The sequence below is a fragment of the Chelonia mydas genome, chromosome 9 (genome assembly GCF_015237465.2).
Source record: "Chelonia mydas isolate rCheMyd1 chromosome 9, rCheMyd1.pri.v2, whole genome shotgun sequence".
Lineage (NCBI taxonomy): Eukaryota > Metazoa > Chordata > Testudines > Cheloniidae > Chelonia > Chelonia mydas.
This window is the reverse complement of record NC_057855.1, coordinates 6,686,440-6,699,187: the sequence shown is the minus strand read 5'-3', so window position 1 is coordinate 6,699,187 and position 12,748 is coordinate 6,686,440. Positions and strand designations below refer to the sequence as shown.

Sequence of the window (12,748 nt, the reverse complement as noted above, 5' to 3'; positions counted from 1 at the left end):
AACACTTAGGCTAATTGCTATTTGTGCCTTTGAAAGTGTCTGTATTCCACACTCCTATATAACTTTCATGAATATTACATCAATCCATACCATTAGAAGTCTGGTACATAACACTTACAAACTTACTCCCTACTCCCTCTTACTGGTGTGTTTAGCTCTTGTGCCTTGGGGAAACTCCACCAGGGGTGTGCTGTTCTTAGAGAATTCCAGTTAATATGAGAGTTACATGTGCCAAAAATGTCAGAACAAAGTTCTTTACCACACTCTGCAGATCAGGAAAATTGATCCAACATTCTTTCTCTAGTGACACACGGGGTGTGTTTCTCCTTTCCCCATTCCTCTTGAGAGCTGGGGGAATGGTGTTGAGGAATCGTATTATAGAATTATCTGCTATAGAAGCTAATGCTGCTGCTTGCTTCCCTGCAGTACGGTGATGTCTACCTGATCCAGTAGAATATAGTCCACAAGGCCCACGAGCGTCAGTTTTAAGGAAAAACTTAGAGTGGATGCCCTTCGCTTGTTGCGTTGACTCTGGTCTAATGTTGGTTTGTTCTTAAACCATGAGCGGGACATCTCCCCCCGTTGGTGCTGTAGGTCCAAATACATGGCATGTCAAAGTCAGGTTTTAGGATAACTCCTGCTTAATTCTGAGTAGCCTGTTTCAGTGCTAGGCAAAGACTGATGGGCACAGCGTCTAAAAGCACAGTTCGTTTCCTTAATCACCTCCAATCAGAAATTGGATGAACCTTCGGGATGCAGAGACGGGGAAAATCCTCTGGCAAGGAACAGAAGATCTGTCTGTACCTGGGGTGGAGCATGAAGGTAAGGTGTGGCCTCACTGTTGGGTTGGGTAATACAGTATCTACGGGGCATGACTGCAGTCAGCATGGCACTGCTTTTGAAGGATAGATCGTTTGCTTGGACTTTGATTCTACAGCACAAGGAGCAGGTGGGTCAGCTGCAGGCAAAGGAGAGATGTTAAGACTGAATACAAGGAGCTCAGTGGGTTAATTTACTTCTGCACACCTGATTGTCAAACTTTTCCTCTTAATCCTTTGGGGAGAAAAAAAGCCTTATCACATAGTGTGACTAGGACTGGGCTAGTAGTTGTATTGATCACAGTTGAGGCACAGTGGGAGAGCTACATGGGGAAATGTGCACTCTTGGCCCTCTGCCAGCTTGACCAGTCCTATTACTTTCTGCAAAGCATTGGGAGAATTTAGTGCTGAAATGGTAAATGGGACCCTTCTGTGCTCTCCACTTCTGTCTGTGGCTTCTCTTCCCTTTCTGCCTTTGGTGTCTGTACCTAGAGGCCTAGCAAAGTATTCCATTGTCCATTACTCTGCTTTGATATCTAATATCCCATGCTAGTGTGGAAACATGTCGGAAAGGGATAGTAATTGAAAGCAAGCTTACCGCAATATAGACTGTTTGTCACACTGGCTATGCATAGAACAGCATGGCCTCAGCGAATTCACTCAAAAGGCTTTTCTGATAATGTGAGCACCATGCAAATGGTCTATGAAGAGTGGCGTGACCTTGGTCATCCGTTTACTTCAGTGTTACTTATGAATTTTTGCTTAAACGACAAGGGCCGAATCCTGCTTGGGGATACGAGGGCATTCATCTTTCTGTGAATTATAAAATCTCCTACCATGCAAGGGCAGCAGGCACATGGCTCCAGAGAGTGGCAGCAGGATCCAACTCTTACATTATTCCTTTGTAAAGTGGGTTTTTTTTGTTTTTGTTTTTTTTTAAGTAGTAATGCTGTCAGGGTAGAGGGGATGGAGAATTGGAGCTGTTTAATACAGTACAGGGCTGGGGAGGACACAGGATAAATTCTTGTCTTTCAGCTACAGAGATTTGGTTTCAAAGCTATTTTGGGTCACAAATGAAATGGACTTGCTACTCCTAATCAGGTCCCTCATGGACACTCTTCCACTTCACACAAACAGTGCACAGTGGGGCATGACAGTCTCTGCTCAAGAGAGGCCTGATGCTGTAATGGGAATGTTGAGAGTCTGAATTGAAATGCAGTTAGATAAGAGAAACACTGTGTTAAACCACTAATCTGGCCTCTTCTGAGCTCATCCACTTGGGCCTGACAAGTCTCTCCTGGTCTCACTCCAGTGCTTTTTAGCAGCAAATAGCTGCAGTCCTGTTAACATACCTACTGACATACTCTGCTAGGATTGCACACCTAGGAAAAAACTGGAAATACCATTATTACAAACACAACTGAACATATACGGGTCTGGTTCTGAAATCAAGGAAATATTTAACAATACATCAGAACTCTGTAGAACAGGGTTTATTCAGATGCCTGCTGTGAAGGGAAAGTTTCCAGCAATTTTAAATACAACTGTAGTAAAATAATTGAAACACAGCTTTAAATAAAACAAGGTAATTCTGCAGCCTGGTGCTTTGTTGCTTAAACTATGGGGTAGTGCTGCTTTGCCCTCTTTTTAGCCACTGTGTAATATTGGGTGTGAAGGCAAGAAAGGAGCACAAAAGAGAGGAGAGTAGCTAATAGCAGCCCAGGGAGAAGTAAGACACTGGGCTGCAGGAAGCAGAAAATGTAAACCCTGAGGCATTTGTTCCCATTGTTTTCTGACTTCCTCTTACAACTTCTCCCTAGAGGCACTGGTAGCTTTTGAGTCTTCTTCCTATACTGTATATAGATAGACTGTTACACTTCCCTGGCTCTATGTACCTTCTGTAGACTACAGGGTGGAGTGTTTTTTCTTGTGGATAGAAGAGAAGATTGGGACTCATGAGTTCTATTCCCAGCTCTATCACTCGGGCAAGTCCTATTGCCTCTCTGCACCTTAGATTTCCCTGTTGTATAAAACCGCAATAATATTTGCCTACTTCACAGGTAAACTGGGACTTAATTAAAACAGAGTCTCTGATGTCTTTCAGACTATCCTGCATCAGAAGTGTATAGTACTAATATCATTATAGCTTTTATTTTGTCTTGGCAATTCACAGCAAGTCACAACCTGGTCATGATGACCATAGAGTCAGATATATAGCAAAAGATTCCAAAGGTCAGCTGTGCAAAATACAGACTATTGAGTAATTTTAAGACATTTACAGTCATTAACAGAAAAACACCCTATGTCTTAAGGCCCAAATAAATACAATGCACAATGATTTAACGAAGTACTATATCATTAAATGGTCAGGCCATATTCACAATAGGCTGCAGTCTGTACTTGCAAGGAACAGAGGTGGATGTTGGTGTTATGCGGTGAAAATAGCTTAAAACTATTAGTGGATTAGGGGGGTAAAACTTCAAGCAGCTCCATTGTGGTTCTGTTTTTTAAATCATGGGATCGGTGCTCCTCCCTGGGACAAAGTGGTAGCTTACATCATGGTCCCCTGTAGCTCTCTAGATCAGCATCATATCAAAGTCCCAGTCCATTAAACTATTATACATTAGATGGATTTACCTGGGGTTTGATGGGCTTTTCCTGTTATTAAACAGCAGCTTGCTGTCTGCTCATGGACATTTTGATAGGCTTTCTGTTTAGGAGCAGTTCTGCTCATAAAATAGAAATTTACATGAAAACACTTTCTAGTACACTGTCAGGATATATAATCACACCACTTAAGAGTGAACGGCTTGGTAGCATGTTAGTGTACTGAATATGCCCTTTTATCCTTGTTACTGGGACATTTCAGCACAATAACTGATGCTCCCAGACTACCTCCTCTTCCCCTAAAGATCTTACAAAATCAGCTACAGTTTTCCATTTGCTGGTGGTGTCATACCCACCGTGGGAGCCCAGCCACATGAGCATGCCAAATCCATTTTGTCTCTAAAAATATACAGTTGTATTGCCCTTATTGGGATAGGTATTTTGGGAACCAGACACTTCCTGTGCGCTTACAGAATGGCTCCCAGGGTCCATGTGAAATCACCCGAATTGCACTTGCTGGGTTGGGAAATGGGAGTTTGGGGTTTGATCACAATACAAAGCCTGAAAAGGGGAGCCGAAGGAGGAAAGGGTACTATTTAATAGGCAGAGTATCCCTCTGCCTATTTGCCATGTTTAGCACATTTTCTTAAGTAATTTGTAATGTTGCAGGTCACATTTTAGCCTGAGGTAACAGGGCTTCAGTAGTACATTACCAGGAACGAGGAGTCAAGAGACCTGGGTATTTTTCTGGCTGTGCCACAGTCTTGCTGTGAGATTCTGGGCAAGGGATTAGGTTAAAGCTATCTGTGCCTTAGTGTTCACTTCTGTAAAATGGAACTCACATTTTTAGTTGCTTTTTTGGCCTGAACTGTGCTCAGAGCCTCTGCATTGGGTTAGCATTTCAGAGCGTGCCAGAATAGCGCAGGGTTTGTTTTATTATTCGTCAGAGTAATGGTTGTCTGATTTACTTCCACAGCTCGAGTTCCTAAGAAAATTCTGAAATGCAAAGCCGTGTCTCGGGAGCTAAACTTCTCCTCAGCAGAACAAATGGAAAAATTCCGACTGGAACAGAAAGTTTATTTCAAAGGGCAGTGTCTAGAAGGTATCACTCCATTCTCTGGACACAGTCTGTAGTAGAATGTGGTGAACTGAAACTTTGTAAAATGCTGGGATTGTGGGTAATGAGATGGGCTGACCATTTTTTTAATTTTTAAGAGTAACGTGGAGGTGGAGTGTTAGTCAGACCTAATGGGCCAGAGCATTAAAGAGACCATTTCAGAAGCGTATTAACGCTTACGCAAGCACAACTTGTACATGTGACAGCATGATCTAGAATGCCTTGTTGTAATATTACACTTAATCTAGGGGGTAGAAGAGTACCGAACCTCGCTGCCTTGTTTTATTCATTAGGCCCCTACCTTGAGCTTTCTTACATGGGGAAGTTTTTGAAGAGGGGGAGGATTTAGAACACTCTAAAGATTGGTTAGAAACAATGAAATCTAACTTGGCCCAATTTCTGCTGAGTTAATCACAAGAAAAGTGGCATGACTGTGCCATTGCCCTTCCGATCTGTTCCTCAAGGGCATAGTGGAGGCAGGGAGGGTGTTTAGTGCGGGTTGAGTTGTACAATCCTAGTTTCTACATAGCGTTTCCCTTCTTCTGAGTTTACATACAACCTGCTGACAGAGCATGAGGTGTGTCAGTTACTGACCGCTTTAGGAGTTGGGTGTGCAGTCAGGTAAGGAGCAATAGGACCAATGTGGTTTTCATAAAAAGCTTTTGGATCTCTTTTTCACTTCACAGAATGGTTCTTTGAATTTGGCTTTGTGATCCCTAACTCCACAAACACTTGGCAGTCCTTGATAGAGGCAGCGCCAGAATCACAGATGATGCCAGCTAATGTTTTAACGTGAGTTGCTTGGGGTTAGAGAATCTGAGCACTCGGGGGCGGGGGGTAGGGGGGAGGAACAGGGAAGGGGGAAGCAGGTCTTGGCATTTCCATGGGTGCAGAAGAGTAAAATTGGAGGATTGTTCAAAATGTGAAAGAGGAGGGGAGTTGATATTGACTTTGTCACGTTCCATACTGCCAGCTCTTGAGGGACTTCCCCATTTCCCTCTTTCCCATAGGTCTAATTTGCTTTAATAGAGCTGCTAAGACTTTTGAGAAACTGGAATTGATTCTATGTTAAATACTGGAGCTGCCTTTAAAGGTGACTATGAAGGAGTTTTAAAAATTCTGTTCTAATGCCCTCAACATCCAGGCTAAGCAGCTACTCAGTGCATTTCCATAAAGCCAGCTGTTACTGACTGGCTCTTGCTCTGAGATCCCTGCAGACCTCATTCAGGTGGTGTCACGCAGGGGACCTCTGTGACCTGAAGTTGGCTTCTGGTGCTTGTTTAACACTGTACTCTTTTGCCAGGCTTCAAATATGTTACCCTCTTTTGGATATAAAATAGCGTAGTTATGCAAAATAGCATGTGAACAAAATAAAAGCCCTCTAATTGACTTCTTACACGTTGATGTCAGAGGAAATCAGCAATTCATGGACTTAGATCAGGCTAGTGAGTACCAGGGCGTCACTTTGAATGGGAGGTTTGATGGAAGAGAAGCCTAGAGGCAGACCCTTGGCAAGCAGTAATCCCTGAAAAAGGCCAGCATCCCTATAGGAGCTGTCCCCAGGCTAGATATGTGCTGGCAAAACATTTCTCTCTGTCGCCAGCAGAGACAAGAAGAGTTTAGGCAGATAGCGGGAATCTGGTCACACCAAGATTGGTGTGCTCCTAGAAGATCCTTCTTGTCAAACTTCCCCTTGCTCCCTCCCTGCCCTGATGGAAACTAGACATACAGTGAGGGAGCTCTGGTTGCAGCCGCCATCTTTGATGTCACAAAAGTCTTTGACAGCACTTTTCAGAAAGAGGAAAGACTATGAAGAGGGAACAATAAGTGAAGTGGTTAGAGCAGTGCTACCTGGGAGCCCTTTTTGTGGGCACTGCAAGCAAACCCAGCTCCCAGTGAGCACCGGGGAAGCCAGACTGCAAAATCCAGAATAAAGACAAAAGCTCACTGGATGAGACACAATTCTCCCCACCTCAGGAAGCAGAAAGTTTTCAGGACTGAGCCCTACTGAGGGTGGCAAGGGTACATGAGCATTTTCCACCCCCCAGTTCTCTGTAGGTTCCAGATTCACCAATCTTACTAGGCCTCTCAGTTCTCCATTCCACTCTCCAAAGGCCTCCTAAAATTAGAGCCTTGAAACCTGAGCCAAACCCAGCTGGACCCAACTTCAGGTGTCAGGTCAAGTCTGAAAACAACCCAACCCTCTCTGGGGTGGGGTGAGTAGACTATCACCTCCTCCTGCCAGTGGGCTGGCAGAGCAGCTGCATCCCAGCTCTTGCCGACCACCACCGCCTCGCTGCATTGGATGCGCTGATGAGTAGCAGCATCTCTCACTCTGCAGCACACCCAGCATTAGTATACTATGCTTCTGCTTTAGTATACAGAACACACAAAACCAACTTGGACCAGCAAAGTGTGCAGTCATACCCAAAGTCCATATTCCATGTGGGACACTAGATCTTTCCACTGCGGTTCAGACAAGACACTTGCTTTTAAGCATTTCTTGGGAGAATCACATCGACTGCTAGAGGGCATATGGGGACATGGAGAGGAATAACAGCGTAGGAAGTGTGGTGCTGCTTTTCGTGTCTCCCAGTAGAGAATGAGTAACACAAGGTGACCAGCCACGCTACAGTTTTACCTATGGCTTCAAAAACATTGTGCGGAAGTTAACCATTCATGGGTATCATATACATCCCCTCCCTGCTCTGCCCTGTGACACAGCCAGTGTGCCATTCAACCCAGTGAACAGAAACGGTTCATCTTGACATGGGGGAGCAGCTCCCTATAGGAATGCAATGGGCAAGTCTCATTGTCTGTGGAAAATAAGGCTGATAGCGCTTTGTAAAGAACAGCCCTCCCTTCTAGTCCATTGCTGATGGCGTCGGGTTACAGTGCTGCTACTGTTTGCATTATTCAATGCTTGCAATAAATATTCTTAAATAAAAGGCAGCGGGTATTGAGGGGACAGGGAGTTAGCTCAAGCCAGCGAGAGCACTGTTAGCTGTAGTATTCTGTAATTGCTTTTGTCTAATATCTCCTTGCTTTCCTTTTAATTTCCCTCCACAGTGGTAACGTTATTATAGAAACCAAGTTCTTCGATGATGACCTCCTTGTAAGCACTTCCAGAGTGAGACTTTTCTACGTTTGAGATAAGGGGGCTTTTGGGGGCTGTTTTTAGTTTTCCTCCGTACAGTTCTTGGTGCAGAACCCCTTGCCTATCCAGTGGAAGACACTTCCTGTAGGTGTGAGCCTGGGGACCAGCTCACCGGGGGTTGTGACGTTTGCCCATCAGTTATTTGGTTTTCCCCTACGACCAAACCCAACCCTGAGAGACGCAACCATCAGCTCAGTGATGGGGGGAAATAAAGACTCTGTAAAAATGGGCAAAAAATGGTTGTGCAGAACCAATACTGTAAATTATGTTAGTTTCATCCTTTGTACTTCTCTGGATCTTGGTAAGTAATCACTCATTTCCACTTGCACCTTCTCTCGGCACTTTGTTTTGGATTAAGTTAACTTTTTCCTTTCCCATGTTTAGTTTTTATGCTTTCTCTGGATTTCTGTGTAGTGGTCTATACATTCTCATATCCTAAACTTGTAAAATAGTCTGATATTACATAATGTAATTAAAGCAAATTTCTGAATTAAAACATTCGTACCGTCCAAAGAATGGAAATGCTTTCAGCTGTGTTTTTCCCCTCTTATTTTAAAAATGTGAGCAAGTGACAGACTGCAGTGTAGAAGCCCATTGCCAGCAAGCCAAGGGCAGCAGAACAAAGGTCTCGTCAGCACTGCCATACTAAATTCTTTCTGGACTCTTCGATCCTCAAGGCTTCCTCCAAATAAGGTGAAAACTATAGCTGATGACCAGGTCTTCCTTCAGATTCCCCCCTCCACACTAGGATTGTCTCTGTTCATTCAACCAGTGGTTAACCTAAGCTTACTCATTTCCCTGGGTAGCAATGCACAGACGTTAGTTTATCCAAACTCCACTGGGTATGTCCAAAACCCTCTGGAAAATGGAAGTTATACTGAATAGACTAGCACTTAACATAGTCCACCGTGTTCACAAACTCCAGGAAGAGAGGCATTAGCTATGATCACTAAAGATGTCTCTTTCTTGAGTTTACTAGAGACTAAAATGCTGTATTCGGGGCTCTGTTTGGGCTACAGTGGCTAACATCAAGTGTAAGAGAGTGGCCTTAAGCTTTTCTCCCAGGCCGCAGGAGACTCTGGCCACAGCCAGTTATTTCCACTAGGTGGCTTATACACAGGCCTCACTTTTTTTATTTCTTGCAAGGGGGACCCTGCCCTTGTGGGCCTTCTTAAGTCTCTTTTGATGGGGATCCAAAGGAAGTTAAATGTCCCAGCACACCCAAGAATAACTTCCCAGAGCCAACTGGAAGGGAAAGAGGCCAACAGTACTTTCATACTTCAGGGCTGTCTGTGTAGCTGTTTTCAAGGAGTCCTTCTGGCTGGGTGGTTGAATGGGGCTTTCTCTGTGGGGCTTACCCTGGGAGACTGCTGCACTCCCTGTAGAGTCTGGGTGGAGATCTTCTGGCTGGGAGCTCCACCTGTGGCTTAAGGAATCACTCCACCCATTTACTACCCAGGGTGATCTTCCCCATAGCTGACTGCAGACATTTCCTTCTTTTTAAAGGCCTCCTCTCTACCATACATGATTGATAGGGCCAGAGGGGCAGGGCTAGCCCCACACACTGTTCCTGTCTGGGGCCTTCTTTCTCAGTGTGGGCCTATCTACTGTCCCACAGGGTGCTTCTGCTGCAAAGGGCTTTTCCAAACACACATACACTCATTCACAGCTCCTGTTACATTTCTTATCATTAGCAATCTTCATTCCCTTAGTAAACTTAAATCTTGCACAGACCGTGCCTTCAGTTTCTGCTCTCAGACATCACTGGCAATTTTATGATTAGTGGACATTGATGAACTTAACTAGGAGGATTGTGAGATCAAACTGTCCTGTGAATGGGGACTGATTCAAAAGAAAATGATAGGGAATAAGGGAAATGCATCATTTCAGCGCCTGAATTGATGCTGGATTGTTAATCTGGGAGAAGAAAGTGCATTATCTGCAGCAGCAGCTTCCTCCTAATGTGTCTGCGCCTGCTGGATATATGGGGCAGAGCATTCCCAGCATCATGCCCCAATTAGGCCATCTCTTGGGAGGGGACCATGACTGTTTGAAACACTAGTACGTCAAAGCACACTATGAAACTTCCAGTGTGCGGTAGTTGGGTCCACATGGCCCACGTGCTACTGCGCTGTAGATTCACACTTTGACTTGTTGTACACTAAATCACCGGGTAGACAAGTCCCGAGAATCATACAGTGGGCGACTGGGAGAGGAGAGGTGGGGCTGTGTGTGTGGTTGGGGGCAAGAATCTCCATTTGGAAGCAGTTGGCAAATTGGAAGGAGAGTCACTTTAACCCATGAAATGTAAACCCTGTGCCAAGCGGGCTCGCGGCCTGGGGCCAGGTCAAAGTTCAGGCACACATGCCCCAAAGCCAGCACAGCCCGAATGCGCCAGGTAAGTCGCATGTAAATTACCCAGCTTTATAGCCTGGCCTCCTATTTTCAAACTGCTTTTCAAACCCACAATAACCTACATACGCCAGGTAAAGTTACAGCACACGGCTGCTCTCGACTGTCCTGGTAAACAGTTTTAGCCCATTTCAGTGTTTACGTGGAGCTACATTCTGATGTTTACCACTGTGCCTCCAACTGGCAGTTCAGGCAGAGTTAGCCAGTGACACGCTGCAGAGGCGGCTTCTTGTCGACAAGAAAAGCTACAACCTAGTAGCAGGGAGCGTTTTTCAGATTAATAAAAGAGGAATGCACGATTTTTAAAAGCGCCTCTCGGTTTGTGGGGGCCTGTAATAGCTGGGATATTAATTTTCACACACTTGAGCCTATTGAAACGGCTTGCCCCTGTTGAAACGGTCTTCATTTGTGATTACCTCCTTGGAGAATTGCACCTGTTCCAACCTGTTGCTATGATGGCAGCTTTGAGGTAGCGTCCCACTGGCATCAGGTGCTAGCATGCTCTTGAATGTGAGCTGTCCCTGTGGTCGAGGGTTCTGTGATGCCCATGCTGGAAATGCAGCAAGACAAGGGGGTGGGGAGGTAGGCCTGAGGTTTTGACTTTGTTTCTCTGTAACTGAGGTGTGTTTCATTAGGTGTGAAATAGAGGCTGATTAGACTAGGCTCCAGCCGCACAGGGCACAGCAAGCCTGGCGCCCTCTACGCCTGCACTGCCGCTAATCCAGCATACTGTGCGGTGCAGTCACCTAGGAGGAGCTTGCCCTGGATGTATTCCAAAAGGCCTTCAGCTTATCCATCTTAACCAAGGTGACGTTTTGTCACCTGCCGGAGGCAGTGATTACGCCCCTGTACCGTGCCGTGCCCCCGTTTTCCTGCCCATCCTGGTGAAGCTCTTTGGGGCAAGTAGATGGCACCCAACACAATGGGGCCCCAATCTCGGCTGGGGACTCAGGGTACCAGAGTAATGTAATTGCACTGGCAGTGTGCATGGCATGGTTTCTAGGTGAGTGTAATGCTGGTGAATGATGCTTCATTGACAGCCCTGGAGACAAGCTTCTAGCACAGGGGTTCTCATCCTCTTTCCTCTTGTCCATCTAGCCAGGACACCTCCTACTTAGCATTATGGGAAGGGGACGGTTGTGAGCCGCACGATTGAAACCTCTGCTTTAGCTACCAACAGGTGGTGGTGGTCCAAGCCCGCTGCATACCACACTACCTCAAGCCTATCCGCATTCCAGGGGCAGCGCTCGGGGAATCAGATCGCCTACTCCCTTTCCACTAAAGGCTGAGTTTGACCTTCAACTCATACTGCAAAACTGGCTGGCTGGTTTAGCCTAGGAGCATCCTAGTTAAAGGTCCCACTGGCGTCATTAGGAATTTTGGTGCTGGGTCATTTGCTAGCTTTGGGCGGAAGCTAGATCCCTGCCTTGCGGGGAGCTTCAGCTTTGGAATCACAGCTGTCCGTGACCGCTCACAAGCAGGCCAGTTGTCCTGGAGGGTTGATGCGATGGGGAGGGCTGTCCATCAGTAAATGGCCACTAAGCACGAGCCTGGGCTTAAACTCCTCCTAGTCAGAGAGGCGGCTGTCGTGCCAGGCTGGGGGGAGGTTCAATCACATTATCAGGGCCCCCCTTTCTGAGCTCAAAAAGGCTTCAGCCTGGAATCTTCTTCACCCCTTTCCAGTCAAATGTGGCTTCTCAGGACAGGGCGTGTGTTGGCAGGCCCCGTGTTCTGGTGCATTCTCGTTGAACTGCACACCCCATGCTGCTTCTGCCTTCAGTCTGGCCTTGGCATTAAAATGACAATTAACAGTGTCCTTGCAAGGACTGAAAGCCAGCTCTTTTTGTGTTGTGTGTGTTACTGCTGCCCTCTTGTGGTACCATGGAAAATAGCTCACAACGGCACTTTCTTTCCTAGTACTCTGTACTACAACGATCGGTGAGGGTAAACCCCCATTTGTGTATTCTGCTGGAAACAGTGCCCACTAGTGAGCCTTCTGGGGGCACTTACAGTAAGGTGTTGGGTTTTTTTAACATATTTTTCAGTGACCAATAAAAAAAAAAAAAGTGTCCAGCCAAACTCCTCCTCCTCACCCAGCTGCAAAAACCCAAGCCAAGAGCCGAGCTTTTCAGTACGTCCAATGCCAGGTCTGGCAGCAAGTAGGATTCAGTGACCCTTTCCTGAGCCATACAGACCTAGGCATGAGGCTCACACTTGAGCTCAATGAGGGGGGTGGGGGGGAGGTGGCGAGCCTCTGCAAGCCTCAGAGCAGACAGGGTTTCGTGTGTCAAATACCAGTATGCTGTAATCCACCAAGAAATCCACATGGTCTCTAGAGCACAGCATGACGTGCTCGGTGATGGAACGATCACCAGCAGCTGCATCTGGCACCCCCTGATGTTTGAGTCCGGTTTGGGAGTAGCCGCAAGGTGAGCACATCCCTAATCCAATCAGGCGCTGAGACCAGGGCAGCACGGAGAACTGTAGCCAGACAGTCTCAACAGGAGTTACGATCCAGATCCTCAGGTGCCTTGAAATCAATGGGCATTGGGCACCTAAATACCTATGTGCCTAACCTGTTTAGGTGCTTTCATAAACCCCACTAGGTCCCTAGCTGCATCTTTAGGCACCTTTGTA

At 46.1% G+C, this 12,748-nt stretch overlaps 1 protein-coding gene across 1 annotated transcript in view; it reads left to right on the top strand.

The window, feature by feature from the left end:
• Positions 1 to 8,212, top strand: part of PDE6D (phosphodiesterase 6D) — a 47,051-nt gene extending 38,839 nt beyond the window's left edge. The window contains exons 2-5 of the mRNA XM_037908844.2: positions 734 to 822; positions 4,402 to 4,527; positions 5,229 to 5,334; positions 7,612 to 8,212. Of these exons, the coding sequence (XP_037764772.1) occupies positions 734 to 822; positions 4,402 to 4,527; positions 5,229 to 5,334; positions 7,612 to 7,693 (403 nt within the window). The 3' untranslated portion in view covers positions 7,694 to 8,212. The remainder of the gene's footprint in view (positions 1 to 733; positions 823 to 4,401; positions 4,528 to 5,228; positions 5,335 to 7,611) is intronic.
• Positions 8,213 to 12,748: the final 4,536 nt, after the last annotated feature.